The sequence below is a fragment of the Manacus vitellinus genome, unplaced genomic scaffold (genome assembly GCF_001715985.3).
Source record: "Manacus vitellinus isolate BGI_N305 unplaced genomic scaffold, ASM171598v3 scaffold_21_pilon, whole genome shotgun sequence".
Classification (NCBI taxonomy): domain Eukaryota; kingdom Metazoa; phylum Chordata; class Aves; order Passeriformes; family Pipridae; genus Manacus; species Manacus vitellinus.
Genome location: NW_021939546.1, coordinates 9,500,285 through 9,523,039, shown reverse-complemented (window position 1 = coordinate 9,523,039; position 22,755 = coordinate 9,500,285). Strand labels below are relative to the sequence as shown.

General features: G+C 45.3%; 2 protein-coding genes across 3 annotated transcripts in view; one reads left to right on the top strand and one right to left on the bottom strand.

The window, feature by feature from the left end:
• Window positions 1-4,399, bottom strand: part of FAF1 (Fas associated factor 1) — a 155,914-nt gene extending 151,515 nt beyond the window's left edge. The window contains exon 1 of the mRNA XM_008925207.3: window positions 4,302-4,399. Coding sequence (XP_008923455.2) covers window positions 4,302-4,346 — 45 coding nt within the window. The 5' untranslated portion in view covers window positions 4,347-4,399. The remainder of the gene's footprint in view (window positions 1-4,301) is intronic.
• A 5,155-nt stretch (window positions 4,400-9,554) lies between these two features.
• Window positions 9,555-15,589, top strand: CDKN2C (cyclin dependent kinase inhibitor 2C). 2 transcript variants are annotated; one of them, XM_008925205.3, is made up of 3 exons: window positions 9,555-9,713; window positions 10,081-10,221; window positions 13,731-15,589. In XM_008925205.3, the coding sequence occupies exons 2-3, from the start codon at window positions 10,093-10,095 to the stop codon at window positions 14,103-14,105; spliced, it is 504 nt and encodes a 167-aa protein (XP_008923453.1). In that variant the 5' UTR covers window positions 9,555-9,713; window positions 10,081-10,092; the 3' UTR covers window positions 14,106-15,589. The 2 variants fall into 2 exon arrangements, with proteins under 2 accessions (XP_008923453.1, XP_017927845.1); XM_018072356.2 differs by having other exon boundaries at window positions 9,556-9,713; window positions 9,797-10,221.
• The last annotated feature ends 7,166 nt before the right edge of the window (window positions 15,590-22,755 follow it).

Below are 22,755 nucleotides of genomic sequence, written 5' to 3'. Positions count from 1 at the left end.
ATACACATGTAAATTCTGCACACACACTGCTAGACAGTGAAAACTGTGAGAACAACAGAGATAATCTTCTACAGGGCTGAAGCAGACAAGACCACAAAAAAATAAAAAAACAACAACCAACTTTAAAAATATAATTTATCATTTATTTAACAGCAGTGTGTTAACCTCCAAGTGAAAAAGATTTTCCAGTTTCTTTCATTGTAGTAATTCCAGAAGGAAACAAGTAGTTTGAATTATGATTAAATCTTAAACAAAACAAAACAAAATAGCTGATGTATCAATATCATGGTCAGTTTTATAATTTAAAAAATTATCATTTAGCATGTTCTCTCACTTTTCTGTACTGATGGCAATGGGGTTCTTCCTTCCCAACTCCCCCTTGCTCCTCCTACAAACCCCTGTTTTTATGAAAAAGATTGATATAAAGTTTGGAAAAAAAATATTTATATACACTTATACACTACTTTGGTGAATCACACCAAAGTAGTCTATTATCCAGTTTAAAAAAATTTGAAAAAAAAAATCACATAACTTGGTTTCAAAATGAACATGGATCAAAGACAGAAGGGAGAAGAAAACTATTAGAAATCTGTTGTCTCAATGAAAGCAAGGATTTTTGAGTTGATTTTTTCCATGATGAAGTTCTTCCCAACCTGACTAAATCCTGAGCCACTTATTTATTTGGTCAATGCAAAACATTAATTCTATGAAAAATTTCCTTCTGAAGCTCGATGTGCCAGATATTCTCGGAATATATGGACACACAGGAGCAACTCCCACAGTACTCCAACCCTCAGGCCTACCCTACACCTAGAACTGTTGTGAGGACAAGCACACAGAATGAACCAAGTGGTCCTAAAGGTGGACATAACTTACAAGGACTAAACATTCCTGTTCATTTCAGTCCCCATCCTAAGTGAAGCTGCAAAAGCAAAAGTACGGGTGCTAGCATGCAAAAACATCATCTGACACTTCTGTCATACTCACAGATTGATTTTCATGCCTGTCCCAACTTAATGAAATTTGGTGCAATTGAAGTTTGCAACTTAAAAAGAAAAAAAAAAAAACCTATTTGCTTCACAATGAAAAACAGATCTCAAACTGCAGAGATCATGAATGTGTTTCTATCACATGAGTACCTGAGTATGCCATGGGAGATGGAAGAACACTTTGCAGTTAAATATAACAAACCAAAGAAGAACAGTGATATTAAAAATTCAGTGGAAAATATATGCCCTATTCCTCCCAGTTTGTGAGGCACGTTGCAGCATCGCTCTCTGACCAATTCACAAGTGCCCACCTTTTTGAAGGATTTATGCTACAAACACAAGCTGATGGGTTTTTTCCTATGGAGTTTTTCCTTTATGCCAATGACACTTTGTGGAGAAATTCTGAATTGCATTTACTGAAAAAGCTAAAACTTGTTTTTGTGCTCAACTCCACATCAGCGACTTGCCCTGAAAACAATCAGACTACTCACATACAAAGCAAAGCTTCTGCATAATCTTTCCTAAGTGAGAGCCTAAGAAGGCAAAGTTAGACAGGTTTGTCATACAGCCCACATGCATGAATACGTACTTTGTGCTCCCTGGGTAACATACAGTAGCCTCATTAAAAAGGAGAGGAAAAGAAAATAATTATAAACCACACAGAACAGGCTTTAATTGTTTTCAGACATTAAGCAAAAATATTCTGGTATATCACTTACTGTGTTTTACTCTACAGTTAAAATATTTCATAAAATTCAAAGGTTTTATGTATAACTATGTATTTATATAAAATACCTTTTTAAGTATTTCTCTTTAGTACCTCAGAATGCAGAAGTAACCTGTTACAACAATCAGAGCTAAAAAGAAAAAACAAACGTAATACGAGTTACTGCTCTAGCTAAGTCAATGGCAGAATCCATAATGACTTTGAAAGACACAAAATAAATCCATGAAAACTTTACAAAAGCATCAGGCATTAGCATAATTATGATTTCACTGATTTTTTTTTATGGGGAAAGAAAACCCTTTCAAGCTTTAGAAGTTCAAAAACCACTGCTCTATCCCTCTTAAACATAACCTGGGAAAAGTGAGGGTGAAATGGTGATGGAAGGTTTCCCTCCCAGTTAATTCAGCAAAGATTAGCTGAATGAAACTACAAAGAACTGCTTTTGAAATTTCCACTGTGTGAAACATTCTTAAACAAGATACCTCACACAAATAAAGATGGCAGCAGAACTCTAAGAAACATATTTATTAATTAAAAAGTACAGAAAATATAGAAGGGAAAATCAAGCAGAATTACTGTGCACGTAATGTTTTACTTTCCATTTTAAATTCTTAGTGAATGAGTTGTGAATTCCATCTAGTATTTAAAAACTCAAAATCCTTTACTGTTTTGTAACAGTCTAAAGATATGAGGCCTAATAATGACTGACATTGTCCTTTACTAATCTGAAGCTTTAACAGCATGACAATTAACAGTTCAGTGCTTCAAAATCAGGCAGGCACTTGGTATTATTTTTTAAAAAAACAGGATGAAACAGAAAAACAAAGCTGTCTGCTGAAATACAAGAGGAAAGGGTTTGGGTTCTTTTTAAATATGTACAAATATGATCAAATATTTCCTGTGTCCTAAACTGAGAGACATTTTGTCATCCACCCTTCATCTAAAACTGATTTCTGTGACTCCACTGCCCACCTGCAAGTTTGCAATACTTACTTGTCTTCATGGTACCAGACACTGCAGTTGCTCTTATACTTTTATTAACTGGTTTCAAAATCCAAACACAAAAATACTGCAAAATAGCATTGACATAAAAATTTTGTAAAGTGTAAATCTGTATTGAAAACTCCATTTAAAAAAATAATCTTACATTCACCAGTCACTAACTTCATCACCTGGGATTCCTGAATGTAAACCTGTTCCAGGCACTAATGTGGGATTCAGTAAGAGTCTGTCCTCACTGGTATGAGTGTAGAAGTGGGGTCCCAGTTTCCTTCTGCACGGTGTGTTTTTACTGGAAGAACTCCTCTATGAAACTCCAGCCTTAAAATTGAGATTTCATGCCTTATATACACAAAAGTATCAATAAAGTAACATTTATTAAGCATTTTAGTAAATATGGGTATAAGATACTCAGAAAGTGACAACACCTCCCCGTTATCAGCTGGGAAACTCCACGTGTTACATCAGTGAGATACCAGATACCTTTTGCAAAAGAGGAATTACATAACGCACATTACAGTCACCCTACCTGTAGCTCCAAAGAAACACACACATACAGTGAAGGGATTTCTTTTTTAAAAAAAATTAAATAGTTTCACTGCTAACAGCTGGAAAACAGCCTTTTAAGAAGCTGAACGTACAGATGGCAGTTTTATAACTCAATCCAAGAATACCCAGGAGCCTCTCCATGTAAGAACAATGACTGTAAATGGACCCTACGGACTGAAAAGCAAATATTAAAAAGATATAATCAAATATTATCTGATACCCTTCCAAGCTGCTTTTGGTTCTGCCTGCTATTTCACACGCAGGTATCCTCCACCTTTTTGTTTACTTGGCCTTAGAAATACAAGACCAAGCGATATTAAGAAGCAATATCCTGAACAGATTAACGAGGCTCCTGAACACATCACTTGTACTTATAGAAAGACTTTATTTTGGCAATAAGATTCAAGAGCCTGAAGTTAAATTGCAACCCTTTTCTGTAGGGAGGAGGAAAGGTAACAAACAAGGTTTAGGGGCATATTCCTCCTTTCCACACAAACACGTTGTTGTTTGGAATGGGGTGTGAGGAGTTTTACCATCATCACAACAGTCACAGGCTGAGGCAACCATGAAGTGAGTGTTGATGCTGGAATGGAAACACCTCTGTTCAGCGCTAATCTGTAGTACCAGCAAGTGATTCACTACAAACACTGTGACACATCGTGAGGAGCGATGATGAGTTTTGTGTCCTCCCTGGCATTCACCTCTTCCAAGTGAGCTGCCTCACAGCTGTCCCAGGGCCTGGGTGGTCACAGAGCGAAGGGGATGAAAAAGCTTTTTTGTTTATTTATTAATTAAAAACTGAAACTCTCCAAGTTGAAGAAGACATTTTGTTCACGCACCTTGAGAGAAGAGGGCACATGTTCCCCATTTCTGATAAATAAAAGAAGAAGGAAGGCGAGAGCGGAGGCTTTGGAGGGTGGGCTTCACACCCACCACCCCGGAGACCTCCCCACAAAGAACAAGCAGCACAGCAACGAGGAGAAAGAAGAAAAGCAGCGAGAGGCCACGGCTGTGCGGCGGCGGCTTGAAAATTTTACCTGGAAATCAGCCAGTATCATCTCCCGGTCCATGTTGGACGCCATTGCAGCCAGCTGCGTCCCGGCTCTGCTCGGACCCGCGCACCTGGAGCCGCTGCCGGCGGAGGACGGGCAAAGGCGGGCAAGCTCAGGAGCTCATGGAGGCGCGCGCTTAACGCTCGGGCTCCGCGGCGGCCGCCGGGCTGCCCCTCCGGGGCGGAAGAAAGGGCGCAGGGAGGGAGAGCGGCCGGGACGGCGCGGGGCCGGGAGGGCAGCGCTGCTTCAGCCGCGGGGCCGGGGAGGAGAGGAGGAGGAGGAGGCCTGAGGAGGATGGAGAGGGCGCGCCGCTCCCCGCCTGCCTCCACAGCGCCTGTGTCGCAACATTTATGGCCTGTCATTGAGGTCGCAAGAGGCGCTTTGCGGTCCGGCACGTGATCAGCCCGCCTGTCAACGCTGTGAGAGAAACCGGGGCGGACGCGCGCGGGACCGGGCACCGCGGGCTAACCCACGGGCACCACGGGCACCACGGCCCCGCGGGACCCGCGCCCAGGGAGCCGGAGGCGGAGCGCCAAGGCCCGCGCTGCCCAGCGGAGGTGCCCGCGGTTCCGCCGCGCGGGGCCGAGGAAGGGCGGGCCACAGCCCCTCGTCCCGTCCCGCCGGTTGGCGGCTCCGCCGGGCCCGTGCGGCCGGCGCGGGTGTTCCCGGCTGGGCTCCGCCGCCAAGTGCGGCCTAAACGGGTTGGCGGGGACCTGGCTGCGGCCATCCCTGGGCGGTGCGGGGAAACAAGGGCCGGAGGGCGGCCTTGCCTCTCCGTCCATCCATCCCTGCATCCATCCATCCATCCGTCCGTCCATCCCTTCCTGCATCCATCTCTCCTCTGCCTCCCTCCATCCATCCGCGGTGCCATCGGTGAATGCAGCGATTCGGTCCCCGTCCCCCCCGACAGCCCGTACCGTTGTGCCCGCCGAGTGACCCGACCCCACCGGGCGGGGGGCGCGCACAGGGCCGGGGCTCGGTACAGCTCGGTGGTTTTCCGCTCGCCGTGTTCCGACTAATCACAAAAGAAGGAAGTGCGTTTTTCCACAGGTTTTTGAGCCGACGGACCCGTGATCTGCACAGCGGCCCTCTCTCAGGCTTAGCACTCCAGCACTGTAAGCTGCAATTCTATTATATACTGCAAATAAATCTGCTTTAAGTGATGCAAATCTAACTGTAATTAATGTTAAGTCTGCCTTCTACAACCTGATGCAGTTCACCTACCCCCCTCCTGACTTTAAGCACGCATTTGGACGCCAATTTGCTAATTAGTCCAACATGTTTTGCTGTGCTTTTTGTAGGAGTGTCCTGTGAGTGTCGCAACTATCTGAGGTCACAGAGGCATCGAGCAGCTTTCGTATCAGCTAATAAAGCCACACGATGATACCTTTGAATCAAGATATTCCGCCGGGTTTAGGGAACACGGTTCTTTATTGGGTTTTTATAGAGTTACAGGCGAGTTTCCCGGACCCTCCGAGCTTCCTGCCGCCGCAGCCGGGCTGGCCCCGGGCAGAGCTGCGGGGGGAGCCCGGCGCGACAGCCCACGGCGGCGGGGCCTGTCGCGGGGAGCGACCGTGGACACACGCTAAGGGCCGACGGGGGGGATGAAAAGTTAAACTGTACCTTCGGGAGAGTGCGTGTTCCCAAGGAAAAACCCTGGGAATTGCTCAGAGCCCGTCTGCGGGCGGCTGCTGGGTGGGCCGCGGCGTTCGCAGGGCGCCGGAGCTGCGCGTACTGTCGCGGATGTTGCCGGGTCCCCGGGCGGGCGGGCGGACGCCACACTGAAACGCCACTTGCGATGCAACGCCACAGCGTCAGAGGAGCTGGGTTTTTTTTATTTTATCGTGTTGCTGCTCTAGTTTATGTTGGCAGGGCTTGCCAAGAGGGTTTTATTGCCCGCTGACGTTAGCTTAACAATTCGAGCTCCCCACCGACGACCGAAGGGATGATAAATTAATTGCCCTCACACCTGCACTTTTTTTTTTCCCCAGTTCTATGTTACAGACAGTTCTGTAATAAGTACAAGGTATGGTGCAATGCCAGGTACAGCCTATGCTAAATTACAAACAAATCCACCCACACATTACTAGAGAGTAACTATAATAAAGGCTGAAAAGCGAGTTTTAGCAACTGGAGTAAGGCCAATTAATTCCTGGCACGAATTGAAGCTATAGGTATGTTGTCAAGATTAGTTACACGACGTTCACGTCTATTACAGTCATATTTTAAATAATGATATCTATATTAGATCAAAACAGGAAGGATTTGATCCAGAACGTGAAGAGAAGGTGAAAACCTGCACATGCCCCACGTCGCAGGAAGTTCACGTTCAAGTCACAACGAAAGTTTCTATTCCCCTTCTCACCTTCTCACAACCCCTCGCTGTGAGCCACTCGAGCTGTGTTGCGTTCTTCAAAGAGTGTTAGACGAAGTAGGGAGCTGCTTATCTTACTCCTTGTAATGCTCGCCGATAAGATCTCCCTCCAGAAAGTGTTTTTTTCTGATGATTCTGGAGCCCACTGGGACAATTCTTTTAGGTTTAGGGGGATTATCTTCGTCATTCATGAGACGAAACGATCAGGACTAACGAGCTACTTTCTGCAAAGACGTTTGACAGAGCCCCGCGGTAGAGGAGGCTTCGCGGCATTTTCTGGCCGGGCAGTTTTACTTGCAGGAGGCCTGCAGCACTCCAACTACCCTCTACTTAATTATTTTTGCTATGTGGTGTGATTAACAGAAGATGCGAACTTTATTCTGAACTGTAAACCAACAAAAAATAATGTGAGACTGTCGTAAGACTTGCAGGTCTAATTTTGCAGTAATTTAGCAACAGGGACCACCACCAAAGCCTGTGGATTTTAGTAGCGATTAGTCACAAAATAAAGTCACTTACAAGCCATCTGAATGAACAATCGAAGTTTTGCATATAAATTCCTTCCTTATGCAGAAAAGCAACTATATTTGAATAAATAAATTATATTTGTGTATATATATTTCTAGAGCTCACTTTGAGGGAAATTATAATTCATATTTTTCCTTACAAAACTGTAAAAAAAAAGGAAGGAAAAGCGCTGTTACTTCAGGATGAGAATTATCACAGTGAGGCCTTTAAAAATACACGGGCCTTTAATGGGAGTGGGGGGTTAGTTGATAAATTGAACAAAGTTGCTTTCCCTGCTCGGTGTGCAGGCAGCTCACACTTGTCACCTTTGTATACTCACAAACAAGCGTGGGAGGGGAAATCAGTACAGAAAAATTAAATTGCGACACAAAAAGCAACTGACGCTGAGAGGAGAGCCAGATGCAGAAGTCATACTGGCTTCGCTCAGCTGTCGGTCCATCCCTGCAGAACCGGCTCTATCTGACGGCAGTGGCCCCGACTCGGGCCCCGGCCCCCTCCGGCCCCTGCCCGGCTGCCAGCGGCAGGTTCCCCCCGCAGGGCAGTGCTGGAGGAGATGTCACTGCCACAGGTTCCCTCCCTAACGCATCTCCCCGAGCTGCCTCACGCCTGTTTACATTCAAAATCATCTTCCCGTGGCGTCCACGCAGAAAACAGACGTGCAGACTGCAACCGATGGGTTACGTGTGCTTATCAAGGGAGCCATGACATTGCACCTTACCTCTCGGAGGGTTCGCTTGGCAGAATTCAGTCCTCCAAGGGTCCCTGCAACCTAAAGCAATCCGGCCATTAAAGCACTTTAAGACACTAAATAGTGTTAGGCAGAGTGGCGACGACATCCCCGTACTGTACCATCCTCGCTTCTTCGCCCTGGGGAAGGAAAAGCGAAGCCCTCGCGTCTCCTCGGCGCCCGGGTGCGTTTTTCCCCTCAAAATGGCACTTTCAAATCAATCAAGGACACCAGAAACGCGGGAAGCAGGGAGTGCCGCCGTGAACGGTCGCCTTTCCACCGTTAAGACAACTTGACATTGACCCTTCATCCTTGACCTTGTCCTCGGGGAGCGGCGCCGCTGCGGGGTGGCCCCGAGCGCGAGGCGCTGCCCCGCCGGGGGGGGCCGAGCGAGCGCGGTGGGTCCAGGACGAGACCGGACCGGAGCAGCCCTCCGCTCCCCCGCGGGCAGGTGGAGGCCCGCCGGGGAGAAGCCGTGGCGGAGGCGCCCTGCGCCCGCCGAGCTCCCCCCGATCCCGGTCCTCCCGCCCCGGGAAAACGCTCGGGGTCCCGGCGCTAAAACCTCTTTTCCTTTCATTTCCCCCCCCCCCCCCACTAGGCCTCGGCAAGCGCTCCTCCTAAAAGCAGCGGGGCCGCGGTGGCTGTGCGCGGGGCAGTGCCGAGCCGGGGCTGCGCGGCGAGGGACGGCAAACCCGCGCCGCGGGGCTGCGGCAGCCAAGGGCGGGGGCCCGGGGCCGGGGGCCCCCCCGGGGGCCGGGCGAAGGGGCGGGAGGAAAGGCCGCCTACAGGCCTTCCTGCCCGAAAAACTCCGCCGCGCCTCCTTAAATCTGTGCCGTTAAAATGTGGGCGGGTGTTTCAACTCCAAAAGCGCGTCAAATTTTTTTTCTTTTTTTTTTTCCCAAAAAAAAAAAAAAAAAAAAAAAAGCCCTTTGATGAAGGTAAAAAAAAAAAAGGGGGGGGGAGAGAGGGAAAAAAAAAAAAAAAAAACGAGGAAGAGAACCGGCTTCGTGTCCTTAGGAAACAGAAGTAGCGATTGTTTGTGCTTAAAAAAGGGGGAGCGCAAAGCCGCGGGCGGAGGCGGCGGCCGCGGGACCGGCAAGTGCAGCTTTATTTCGCGAAGTTGGAAGAGGAGGCGAGCGGGGCTGTCACTGCGGCTGCGAGCGCGCCTGGGCCGGGGGCAGCGGCGGCAACACGCGGCCTGCCCCGCCCGGAGCTCCGGGAGTGAGCGGCCGCCCGCCTGGGAAAGCTCCCGGCGGAAGCGGCAGCACCAGCGGCGCGGGACCCCGGCGGAGCCCCGGCGGGATCATCACGGCCCGCGCCGCGGCTCCTGCACGCCCTGAGCGCGGCGGCGGTTCGCGGGCAAGCCCCCCGCGCCGCCGCCGCTCATCCTTGGATGCTCCGGAGCCGCCGCCGCACGGGGGCGGCCGCAGCCGGATCGCGCCCGCCCGTGGCGGCGGAAACAGGCTGTGCGGGGCTGCGGGAGTGAAGCTGCTGCTGCTGCTGCTGCTGCTGCTGCTGCTGCTGCTGCTGCGGGGAAGGCGAGAGGCACCGCGCGGAGCGAGCTGGGTGGCGAGCGGAACAAGCCGCGGCGCCGCGCCCGGCTCTCCGCGGGCGCGGCTCGTCCTTCCCTTCCCTCCTGGGCCTGGACTAAGGCGGCGGAGTGGGATGAAGGGGGGATCCCGAGCGGGAGTTGGATGCACACTACTGCAGGAGACCTTTCCTCGGAGCTGCTGCTGATGCTAAGTCTCAGATCCCGACTGTGAACAGGGTGGGTTGTCTTCTTCTTCCAAGATCTCAGGTCTGAGTGAGTCTCCGGTATACGTGTATTTATATTACCTATAACATATACAGTATATTGCAGAGCTGTTAATCTATTTACCCCCCGCGAATGTGGCCAAAGTCTTTAATAAGAGTTACTCTATATGTGGAAGCAAAGAAATCTTCCTTCAAGTGGAGCTGCAGTTTTGCTGAATAATCACGTGTGAGTTAGGGGCGGGGTCTTGGCAAGGAGGTTTTTTACTAGTATTTACTACAAGGTCTACTCCAGAAGATTAACCATCCCAATCCTTCTGTCAGTCTCCGATGCCATGCCTGGTTAAAAAAAAAAAAAATCTCATCTTTTTTCCGATCGTCAGTCACCCTAAAGAATGGCCGAGCCTTCTGGGAACGAGCTGGCGTCCGCGGCTGCCAAGGGGGACCTAGTGCAACTTACTAATTTGTTGCAAAAGAATGTAAACGTCAATGCACAAAATGGATTTGGGAGGACTGCGCTGCAGGTTGGTATCCAGAGAGGGAGAAAATATTTCATCACTGGTACCTACGTGACCCGGGTTTCCAAAAAAGACAACGTTTTAAGCAGGCTGGTGGATGAAATTCGAGTGGTTTTTCAAACTCGTTGGATGCCATATTTTATAAGTTTAGTGGCTCCAACTCCCTAAAATGACGTACTTGAAATAAAACTGGTCAAAACCATTCTTTCAATCGGGGATCGCCCTCAATGTCAAACGGGCTACGAGTTTGCTAATATTTTGTAATTTTATGGGGAGGAGGCAAGGAATGAGAGAGCTGAGATGAAAAGAAATCAGCTTAGGTGAGCAGGATTTCATAGCAGGTCTGTAAACACAAATGTGTTGTTCTCTGAAGCTTAGGATTTATCTCTTCTTCCTTTTTTTTTTTCTGCAATGTGCTTTTAAAGTGTGGCTCGTCTGGGTTCTGGGGTCTGTTGTGGATGGTACTTTTCCTTTATACACTGTTTGTGAGGAATGACCTTTCTCATTGGGAAGCATGCTGCTCAGAACCGAGGACCTCCGATGTACATTAAGAGTTAGCCCTACGAGTTAGGGTTCCAGCTGAATCACTTGCTTTTTCATTCATAATTAAGACTTTAAAATTTGCTTTTTTAGATCGGCTACCAGGGCACTGCTTCCAGTTATTTACTTTCTGATCGTATAGGGTGCTATGTCCTAATTTTTAATCGTGTAGCTGTGCAGGCAGCAGTTGGAACTCATCCAACTGCAAACTACTGGAGCTGGGAAAGATTTTGCTCCTAATATTATCAGATAATGATGGCGAAAGGGCTAGAATACCTACCGAATAGTGAAAGATGTGATTTATAAATCCGGAGGGAAAAATAAGTGTGGTTATTTGTACCGAAGGTATAAGTAATGAAATGTGGAAGTGGAGCTATAGGTCTTTTTAATTTCACACATTAGTAAAATCGTTTGTTAACCCCTCTCCCCCCTTCCCCACAAACCATGATAATAATTTCTGAAACTGGACTTTTAAACAGCATAGAATCTGTGAATGTACTCGAGATATTTACAGCTTTTTGGCTTAACATCAAAATGTTAGAGCTGGAAAATAAGCAACTCTTGCTAAAAACGCAGGAATGACCCTGTTTTGACAATTTCGCTATAGCTGGAGATCTGTGAGCTCCTTGCTGTCCTGTTAGCACCTAAATAGGGCATCGCCTGGCAGTGCAGGCACTTGCAGCAATTTTTAAGAGAGCAAAAGGGTTTAAATTAAAAACTTAGGCAAACTAACTTCTGTAAGAAATCAGGAAACATTTAGGTAGTTGATTTATCCTCGGGATGAGGGCTGAAAACCGATTTGTCCTACAGTAATGTTGGGCATTTTTTTCCTAAAAGCAGCTAACTGTCTGTATCCTGAATTAAGGCATATTTTACACAATGACATAGCATCCAGCTATATTAAACATGCATCCGTGTCCTAATGACACTTCTTATGGGTGCCTAATCATAACTGAGTTAATTAACCACAACAAAAATCAAAACAGGAGAATCTGTTGATTTATTTTCAATATGTATCATCCCGAAATGTGCTGTGGGTGCGTGGCCATGCTCGAAAGACTTCTCTGTCAGTGCAGTCTGCAAAACTGAAATAATCTCTCTGTAATCTCTCTCTCTGTTACAATGGAGAGAATGCTCCTATATTAATGTCAATGCATTTATATTTTTCCTCTGCACTTATGTTTAATTAAACAACTACTCAGCTTGTCTTGCTCTGTCCTTTTTATTTCTGGAGAAGTGTACCTATGCAGGCCTCAAATACATCTCCTGCCCTTATGCTTTTCGTCAGACTTATTCAATTAGTGCTTTCTCCTTCTTTGCCTCCCTCCCCCCAAGTGAAACTTTGCAAAATAAAGGGCATTTGCTGTTCAGTTGTAGCCCACGTCCAAAAAGCCTCACCTTTTATATGATTTTCTCCCCCTCGCATCTTTAACTGAAGCTTTCAGTCCCCCTAGCCTGAACACAGAAAACTCCCACTTAAACCAAATATATGTTTTCAATTCACAAATAATACAGCCTGGGCTCTCAAAAAGAGATCAAAATGTCCGGATTTTACTAAACAAAGAGAGATCACAATGCTCTTGTTTTCTTTTACATTGCTTCCATCTCTCGTCAGAAGTGAAAGAAGTGGCTGGAAGCCTTGGGGCACAGAGAGATCTCTTTCCCTGAATCCCAGCCTGTCTTATCTGCACTTTTGCTCCTGTTTGTGGTTATAATATACTGGGCTACTTTACAGTCCAAATGCTGTATATAATTATATTTATTCTAGCTTGGTTTCCTGAAAAAACTTAATATATATTTGTCACCAGGAGAGTTTTTCAGCAAATCCCCTGTAGGAACTGTACTTTATGTTAAATGTAATGCACTGTAATGCTCGTTTATGCTGTTTTGTTTTTTTTTAATCGAGATTTTCTAAACAATGTGTGAACCTCTCTAAGGAAATAAAAAAGGTTTGAGGGTTTTTTTTCGAATTTGACACCAACAGTGAGACTAGTTTCAAGGACAGGAAAATATTGCCTATAGGCTGGAGATTATACATTATGGTGTTCATTTTTGGAAAGTCTGTGCAAACACAAAATGAGGAATTAAGGGGAAATCGCTGTAAGCTGTTAAGTTCCAAATAAGAGAAACTTGCGTTCTGATCATGATAGTTTTATGGTGCAATTGAGAAAATTGAAAGGAGCTTTTTTTTGTTTCTCTGAGAGAAACAGAAAATCCAATTATTATTATTGTTGGAATTTTTTTAAGGGATGTTTTTAACAACAGAACGTAGCCACAGTTTACTTATAGAGGGGTTATGAAAGTATAATATACTGATTTTAGAGGAAAACTTCTGGAACTTTGAAACATTCCTTTTGACTTTTCCTTTTTGGGTGACATAATGAAACACAAATATTGGGGAGAAAAATTTCTTCTAGCATTTATGTTTCTTAACAGACAGAGCTATGGTACAGTCCAAATATTTGTTTTATGATAATGCACAGACAATGTAAACACCTGAAAGCTTATAAAAACACATTCTACATTTGCTGTTGCTGAGGTAAAATATCTGTTCCTCAGAGACCCTGTATTTGCTGTTTAACAAGATTAAACAGTAATGCAGAGATGTCTCAATGCTTAGTCAAATAAAACCAAATTATACTTAATTTTTGTAAGTTAAGAAACTGAGTTAACCCTCATTAGAAAAAAAAAAGTTGTTATAGCCCCATTCTATGCTATTTCAGACATTCATCTCTCTGAGACAGAAAACTGTGACCACCGAAGTGATAACATCTTTCACAATTTCACCGAGTTCACTAACAAATACATTACAATTAGATGTTCTGTCCCGTCATCAGTTTTATAGCGGGCTCTTCTGTCTGCTTTAAATGAGAATTGAGCTCTGACAAAAGGCAGAGATAAGAAGTGAGGAAGTGAGGCACTGCTGGAGCAAATCCCCCACCCCGCGGTATCCCATTCTCCTCTTTCTTTCATAGGTGATGAAACTCGGGAATCCCGAAATCGCCCGGCGGCTGCTCAGTAAGGGGGCGAATCCCAACCTGAAAGACAGTACTGGCTTCGCCATCATCCACGACGTAGCCAGGGAGGGGTTTCTGGACACTTTGCAGACTCTGCTGGAGTTCAAAGCCGATGTTAACATTGAGGATAACGAGGGCAACCTGCCCTTGCACTTGGCGGCCCAGGAGGGGCACGTGCGGGTGGTGGAGCTGCTGCTGGCGCGCTCCGAGTGCAAGGTGGGCCACCAGAACAAGCGGGGGGCCACCGCCTACGACCTGGCCAAGCTCTACCGGAGAGCAGCCGTGGTGGAGCTCCTGGAGGCCAGCAGCTCCTTCCCTGCCAACATGGACTGAACCCCACTAGGATGGGGTCTCCTTTGGACGTGAGGTCGTGCCGACTTCTTGGGGTGTTTCCCTCCTTTTCTGTTGCCACATTACTCTTATTTTATTTTTTTTTTCTGAACAGCTGGTAGTGTAAGTCTCAAGAAATTCCAGAAGTGGGTTTATAGATAACAGAAACGTTTTAAATCCATGCTCCCAGCAGTTTCTTACACCTTTCACTTTACTCAGTACTCACAGGCTCATTCGAGTGTATGTTGGTTGTTCATATCTAGTTTTCCAGTATCAAGTTTTACAACTTATTTTAGGTCATTCATATGAAGTCATTAATCCAGGAGCTACTATTCACATGCTTAGTATTGCTGGACTTTTAAGAAAAGGAAATAGTTTACTGTGATTTCTCTCACCTCTCCATGCACCCCTCCCTTCTCTTCCCCACCCCCCTTCGGTCAGGCTCAAGAGTCTGAAGTCTTGTTTTGGATTAAAACATCCTTTTAAGGGGTCACCTGCAACCCCTGCACAGGCAGAGCTGGAAGTGAAAGGTTGCTTGGCCTGAGGACAGTGGATGGCATTTAGATGCTTTAGGCAATAACTGTATTTTGTCACTAACAAGAGCTTGTAGAAGTAGGTTACTTACTTTCTAAATGTAGATGACACTTTTCCTCTTTGTATATTTAAACTTTCACCAGTCTGGTTTTGAATTTAGTTACCAGAAACAATATAAGTGGTGTTTCTGTGATTGCCAGAGGTTTTAAACAGCTCAGTTTAGTAGTTCGTGTTTACTGTGCACTGCACAAGACCTTTTTTTCTAGTTTCAAAACAGGCAGCAGAGAAACACTGTCAGAGGCAAGAAGACATGAAGGCTGCAATACAAGATTTCTGGTCACTTCATATGCTGAGTGCAGTTTAGATGTTCTTTCAGTAATATTTGCTTTCCACCAGCTATTCTATTTTGTCTGTAAATAAACTATTTTAATGACAGATGCATCTCACAAAACAAGAATATTTGCATACAGTGACATTTAGGAAGCAGCACCTTTGATATTTGTGAGGTTAAGTTATTGCTTGCACCTAAAACACGATTTAACCATTGAAAATTTTCCATTTCAATACAGTTGAGAGTATTCACCGCACCGAAACTCATTTGCCTCTCCAGCCTCAACATATTGGGAAGAGTCTCTTATGAAATTTTTTATATTTGTACAGGATCTACTTTTTGGACAGATGGGCAATTTAAACTACTTTATTTTGAATAGTCTAAAATTTAATTGCACAAAATAGAAGGGTTTTAATCAATGCAAAATTAATACTACTTTAAATAGCACTTAAAAGAGCAGAGGGGGTACCTTAGTTTAGTTTTCAACTTAAAAAAATTAGCCCCACAAAATCAGTACTACATTTTCAAGTAAAAAGTAATTTGCTGAAACTGTCTGTCACGTTTACTATAAGCTCTGTTACACTGCTGTGATTTCTGATTAAAAACCTCTGTGAAATATGAAGTTTTGTGCTCTTTTATTACAATTTTTGTTCACAAGGAACCTAGAGATCGTTAATCGGAGCAGCACGGCATGTGGGAAGCGTGCTTAGGGAAATAACCTCCAAAGTTCCCAGTTTAAAGAGCACTAAACCAACTGAAATATTAAACCAAGCAACGTAATCCACAGGTCCCCGAGGTGAAGTGACCCAAATCGCTCTATGTCACTCTCCGTCTTCCTTTCCTCAAGTCCTGGAGGACTCTCCAAGCCTTTTCCTTCTCCATTCCTCTCACAAAGCGAAATTCTGCGCTTCCACCAGCATTCCTCCCATTCACTGCCGCAGCAGAGGTGAACACCGAAAGGTAATATCCCAACTTTCTCGCTTTTTTTTTTCACCTGTGCTGCTAAAAAAGCTTATCGCACACCCATTTTGAGCTTCATCGCCATTTAATTTACGCTAAGGCGAAGTTTAAGCAGTGGCCTAATAAAGTAACTGCTTTATCAAGAAATATGCCCCGCCTAGTCAGAAATAGCGGCTTTTATTGCATGCCAGGAGTCCACGGCTGAAGCCAGGACGAGTCACCCCCGGGCCATGCCCAGAGCCTCAGCGGCTGAGTCACGGGCGATAGTCTGGTTTTGAAGGTGTGTTTTATCTGCTTTTACTGCTGCGTTCTCTCCGTGAGCCCCTCGATTTATAGGAAATAAGATGATAAATTGAAATTCCTCGTTAGATACCTTGAAGGCAAAAATTACTCTTATTCCAGGAAGTTAATAGTTTCTACCAAGAGCCTCTGGGAAAGCAAAGAAGTACATCAGCTGGCGAGTTACACTCACAGGGTTTGGAAGTGACAAGATGTGCCAGGCTGCTGGGGGATGGCTTTCCTCCAGAAGGTTTTATATTTACAGAACGAGGAGAAAATAATATAAAGCGTGTCTCATTAATAGGGAACTTTGACACTGAAAAAGGATTGTAATATCCGATGTAGTTTAAGAAATTACTTTTGTGGGGTTTCTTAAAGTAGTCTGGCAACATCAAAAAGTCCAGTTTCACAAATTCACATATTTGTGAGAATGTCGACAATAATATTTACCCGGAGATGCAAAACTGCAGCATGTAAGATGGAATTAAAGATTGTTGAGAGCTTTTATTGAGACATAAACCAACTGCAAAGTAAGTCTCTAGGCAGGAGCAGAGATCGCCCTGCAGCAGCCCTGGAATCGGCAATAAACAGTGTAGTATCGAGATGAGAGGTATAAATAGAAACAAATACAGCAAGCACAGAAAAAATGTGAAGAAACAGAGCATAAAATGTAGCTGTACCAGGATTCACAGTGACCAGGCTGCATGAGGACACGACTGTGGGGCAAGAGCCCTCTCCCCTATTTCGGTTACACGGATGAGCAAAGCTGTTACACTTGACCTTTGTTTCTAAATTATCCTCGGCACAACGGCGGGGGCTGCTGAATTCCTTTCGGAAAGGGGCAGATCCTAAAGGGATCCTACAGGGAACGAAGAGAGTTTTATCTCCAGCAGCAGCACCGTGGGAGGGTGAAATACGCGGTCTGTGGGTGCTGGGGAGAGAGGAGGAGAGGTGCAGGGCTAACCCAGGCACTGCCGTGCCCTTACCCAGGGGAGAGAAAATGAGAAGGTATTTGAAAGTGAATTCAGCTCAATCTCCAGTGCAATAAGCGACTGCACATTTAAGTACAGGAAAATAGTTTCTTTCCAGCTTTCAGTGTGGGGAAAAGAATGGAATCAATGCTTTATTCCATGGTGGGGTAAGATATTAGCTCCGTAGGAAGTGCCATTGCATTGTTCACATGAAGAAAGAGTTAACACAATAGAAAACTACCCCTTTTTAGTTTTTTAAAAAAAGAAAAAGGTCTCTTCCACAAATGTACCTGGGAATTCACTGGGCAGCCCGCCGAAGCAGCCAGAAGCAGCCAAACATTATTATCTCCTGACTAAAGGGCTGAAATTCCCTCGGAAAAAAAAAAAAAAAGCGAGGGGAGGAAAGCTTCTGCATTTACTTGTGGCGTCTGTTATACTGTGCATGGCGGGGGTTGTGGGAAGAAAAACAGGAGAAAGAAGGACAACGAGAGAAAGAAAGATTTCTCACCGGGTCTCAGCACAGCCTGCCCCACCACACACGCATTCAAAATGTCGGTGCTCCCGGAGGGCTCTGCCGGGGTCCCCGGGGAGGATGGAGGGTCGTGCGGGTCCGGAGGTGCGGGCAGGTGCGGGCGGCCCCGCCCGGGCGCGGGGCCGGCGGCGGGGGGGGCGCGCCGGGCTCCGAACCGTTAGTTTGCGGCTCCTGCGGCTCGCCCCTTTCCCTTGCTCTTCCTGTCCAAATAATTTTTAAATTTACGGCGCCTTAAAATAAACAGGTCTGATTTTATTATTTAGTTTCCTCCGCGCTCCGCCGCGCCGCCGCGCTCCGCTCGCCCGCGGCCCCCCGCCCAGGCCTGGGGGCGGCCGCGAGCGGCTGGCGGGCGCTGCGGGGCTGCGGGTGCGGGGTGCGGGACTGGCGGGGCTGAGGGGCGCCCGGACACCCCGCGCCTCCCGCCCGCCCGCAATCTTGCACTGGCGCCTTTTTTTTTTCCTTCTGTCTTCTTCTCCCTTTTTTTTTTTTTTTTTTCTTTTTTAACCTCTCTTCTCTTTTTCCCTCCCTTTCCTCCCTCCCTCTCCCCGCAGCCGGGACTGGGGTCTCCTCGGGATAACGCCGGTGCCTTCGCAGCCGCAGTGAGTACATAGAAGGGACCCACATCTTGCCGGGGGGATGTTTGTGACACATCTTTGCGGCCGCTGCCGGGCGGCGGCGGGGCTCCCGCTGCAGCGCCGGGCTCTCCTCCCCCAGCACCGCGTCCAGGGATGCAGAAGCATCTTCTCCCAGCGCGGAGCCCATGTAGAAGGCAAAACCAAGCAGGTTTGTCCCCAGGTTTCCTTAAAGAAATGGGTGGCAAGTTATCCCCAAGCCGGAGCTTTTCATGACCTTGTGTTACATCTGAAAATCAGACGGGCGAAAGAGGGGGGAGGAAAAATCCACGCTTCTTGGTTTCTGTGTCACAGAGGCGAGGAAATTATCTTCGGAGGTAACGTACACGGCACATTTCTGAGAGCCAGATGTGTCAAGCCTTGCTCTGCAGACCTAATTTACAGAGCCTCACTCAGAAAAAAAAAAATAATAATTCACTTCTGCCATGGCTCTGAGTGGTAAAATGGCTTCTGCGTTTTGAAGAAGCACTAAGTACAAATCACCAGGGACATTATACAGTGCCAGAGGTTTCTGCTTGTCATTTTGTACTTTCCCCTCGTTAGAATTACCTTTCAGCACAGTATCGGTTGTAATTGTGCGAAGTTCAGCTTAAGGATCTAGGAGGAAGAGAACTCTCCTATGTTGGATACTTCAGAATAACCTTGACCTTTCATTAGTGCTTATCCTAAAAGATAAGTCATGCACGGAAAGCAGGGAATTGGGCAAGGCACCTGCAAAAGTACAAATGAAATGGCTCTATTTTTAAACTAGTGTTAAAATGGCTTCTGAATCTGACTAAACGAGGGGCACCGAAGGGCTAAAAAACAAAATCTAGAGCTCTGTGGCAAAATTCAGTTTGACACACACAGGACCCCAAGCTAATTTCCTCATCCCCAGATGGATTTTGTGCCGTTAGTGCAACCAGTGCTGCTGAGACTCACACTGCCAGAAAGAGTAAATTCCCTCTGAAAGAAACTGAATCAGCCAAAAGTATAATCAGCTTTTCAGGGAAGTACAAGACCACTGAACCACGTTTCCAGTTGCATTTCTTTGTTCCTCTGTAACTGTTTTCTGATATTTGGAGCTGTAATTATAGGGGCCACTAGCATTTTTGAGTATTTTAAATTACAAAAGCCTAATTCCGAGTAGGAAGCCTGAAACATTTTCTTCACAGTGCAGCCACTAAAAGGTTAAAGGCAATTCACAGCTCCTGGTGACAGTTTTCCTTCAGCAGATAGTGCCTATCAAGATGGTCTTTCTTTCTCCTGTTACACCCTGAGAGCAGGAAACGGGGCAGCATTTATATTGCAACACAGCCCTCTTCACTCCTCAGTATTAAGATTATTACCAGCACAATGATATTTTAATGAACACTTTTAAACATGGAGCTAATGAACATTTAAAGGAAAAGATACTCGTGCAACACAAACCACAATAAAATGCAATGTCCTGTAGAAACACTGAGTATTCAAAAGCTTTTCAGGATTTGACCTTAATGGAACACAAGAGCAATCCTGGGTACAGCTCACATTTATATGCAGAGTATACTGCAGGCCAAAATAAGGGCTTCTGCTAAAGTTAACTGTAATTTTCTGGTGAGGGAGGATCGAATGTTCAGGCCTGAAGTTATTAACATCTATTCTGATGGAAATAGGGACATTTGGATACACTTTGTCAAATCAAAAAGAGTGCTTTCTGCTTCGGATATGTTGCCCCAGAGGTGATGTACCACCATTTGAAAATCTGGACTTCCAAATCAGGCATGCCAGGATGGGAGTGTATTGATCGGTCAGGAACTTTTGCTTGTATCTAATAATGCTGGAGAACAGGCAGAGAAGATTTTCAGTCCACATTAGCTGGAATGTGCACATGCCTGGAAATGGAGCTGATACTTGTAAATACTTCCTACAGAACGGATTTTTTTAAATTTTCTGAAAGGAGAAGTACACCCTGCTAGAAAAAGCAGTTTTCTCTCTGTACATGCCATAGTCCTTGAGGGTGTGACTGAAGGTATACAAACAAAGCTGTATTTAATCTCTCTAAGGGAATTTTATAGACAACATCTGTTAAAGAGAAAAGTATATTTGTTTCATAAGCACTGCAGCATTTAGTAATATCACTTTCTTGCACCAACACATACGCTTTAAATAGAGTGATATCTGTGGATTTTTCAGTTGTAATTTGTTTTAGCTCCTGTAAAATAAGGGCTGCAGACAAAGAGCTGTGCTACACTGTGATACAGTCACAGTATTCACAATCCAGCACTGTATGCACGTATTGGAGTGAGCAACAATTTCCTTCCTGTACGAGCATTTTAATTTATGGAAACATACTGTTTTGTGTAAAGAAGGTAGTAGATAATTAACAGTATTCATTTAATCTAATTATAGGCCTCTGAGGCAAAAAGCTGACACTTTTCATTGTGGTATATTCAGAGAAGTTAATTGAAACAACATTGCAGCCACAAGGCATAACATGCCCATCATATATTTGATACTAATTCTTTTCTCAAAAATGGGATGAATCTGATGCTAGAGATAAGGATTACTGTTACTCACTCGAGTAAGGAAGGTCTGGGGAACCTCATTATGCAATTCTGAGTGCACTGCAATATCTCTATAATTCCAGAGCTAACCACAGACAGCTTAATTTGCCAAATTGCAAGATGGTTTTGTAATGTACACAAGTATCTATTACAAATTAAGAAAAGATTGAACACATTTGTAGCTGGGACGTAGGTCAGAATTTGAAGACAGACCTGCCTGAAGAAGCAATGGGTCAATGTATAAACTCTTAGCTCTGTTTAATCTTTAGGAGGTACCAAGTAGTAACAGCAGCCTTACCCCTAAGAGTTGTTATTAGGAATGTAATTTGTGGTTTTAAGCTATCAGTATGACAAACAGATACATAGACAGCAAATCAACACTTGCAGCTCCCAAATATATATACATATGAAACTATGTCAGACCATGTGCAGTTTCAGAGTAATTTTTCCTATCACCTGATACACACCAACAACTCAATCTTCTGGCAGCAGTGCTACTTTCATTCTCAAAAGGAAAGTAAAGCAGCTCAGCTCTGCAAAGCTTGCCTTCAGCTAACAGAGAATGTGACAGACCAAACATGCTGTTTGTGGGGAAGCATTTGTCATTTATATTAAAAAAATTGGATTTTCTTATAAATGGCAGATGCTTGCAAGCTGAATCACCGTGCTAGGGGCAATTTTCAGTGTTTCCTTCTGCTTTGCCACTGGAGGAGTGTAACTGGTGTCTCTGCAGCTCCAGCAGTACCAGGGGGCAGGACCCCCTCCCTGGCTCCTGCTCAGTGACCTCCACCTCTGCTCTGCCCGTGGGCAGCAGAAGCCACCCAGCAAACCCACTCTCCAGGTGGTGTTCCTAGCTGGTGGGAGATAAAATTGCCAAGGCAGTGCTGCTCACCCTTGTGATGAAGCAAGCCTAATTACTGTGGGGACGGTACAAGCCCTCTTAGATGACAAACACCCACAGCGAAAAGGCCACTGAGCCGAACGTGGGGCTTTGCTTTGCTCTGCCAGTGAGAGACATTGCTGGCAGCCCTACCTATAATTTCAAAATTAATTTCAAATGTATTTTGCAGAGATACTTTTTACTGTGGTTAAAAGAGCAGCATATTGTACTTTAGGCACTTGAATGTTTGTTAATAAAATCAGAGAGAGGAAGTCTGAAAAATAAACAGATAATGACATTCGGTCACCTTAACTCTGGGGCTCTGACTCAAGAGATCCAGAATATTTGATAAAGAAGATCTCTAACAAGAAAAAAGAAAGTGTGGTCGTTGATGCTAGTCATACCTGATTCCTATTCCTATACCATTAGAGATAAATCACAATTAGCACTGATGTCTGACTTAAAAAATCAGCCTCTTCTCAGAGTTCAGTCTGCACTCACACTCTTTCTCTCCCTTGATGCTCTCAAGTAACTTTCCTTCTCCCTGGCTCCTGCCTTCTCCTCCTCCTTTGTGCTGTTTTCAGGTAACTCCCAGCTCTTTCTCTTCCACACTTTGTTTATACATCTCTCCATTCCCTGGCTCCTGCTTTCTTATACACTTCATACTCTATTTTCATCTCCTAGTTTCCTTTCCTTCATCTGCATGTTATTTTCTTTTCCTTCATCTGCACCCTCTTATTTTTTCTTAATTATTTCCTCTGGTGTCTTATTTCTATCACTGTTATGCTTATTAACCTCCTTACCCAATATACCATACCCTTTCTCATTTCCTAGCAGAATCTCTTTGTGTAGATATGTATAATCTTTTTTCCTCCTAGCCATGCAGAACTGCTTCCACAACTGATTTCTGTCCATGATGCCTTAGGAGAATTCCTAGCATTAGTCAGTAATAGTTCTCTCCCTGGAATCTACTGCCTTCATCTCCTTCTTCTTTGCTTTGTGTTCACTC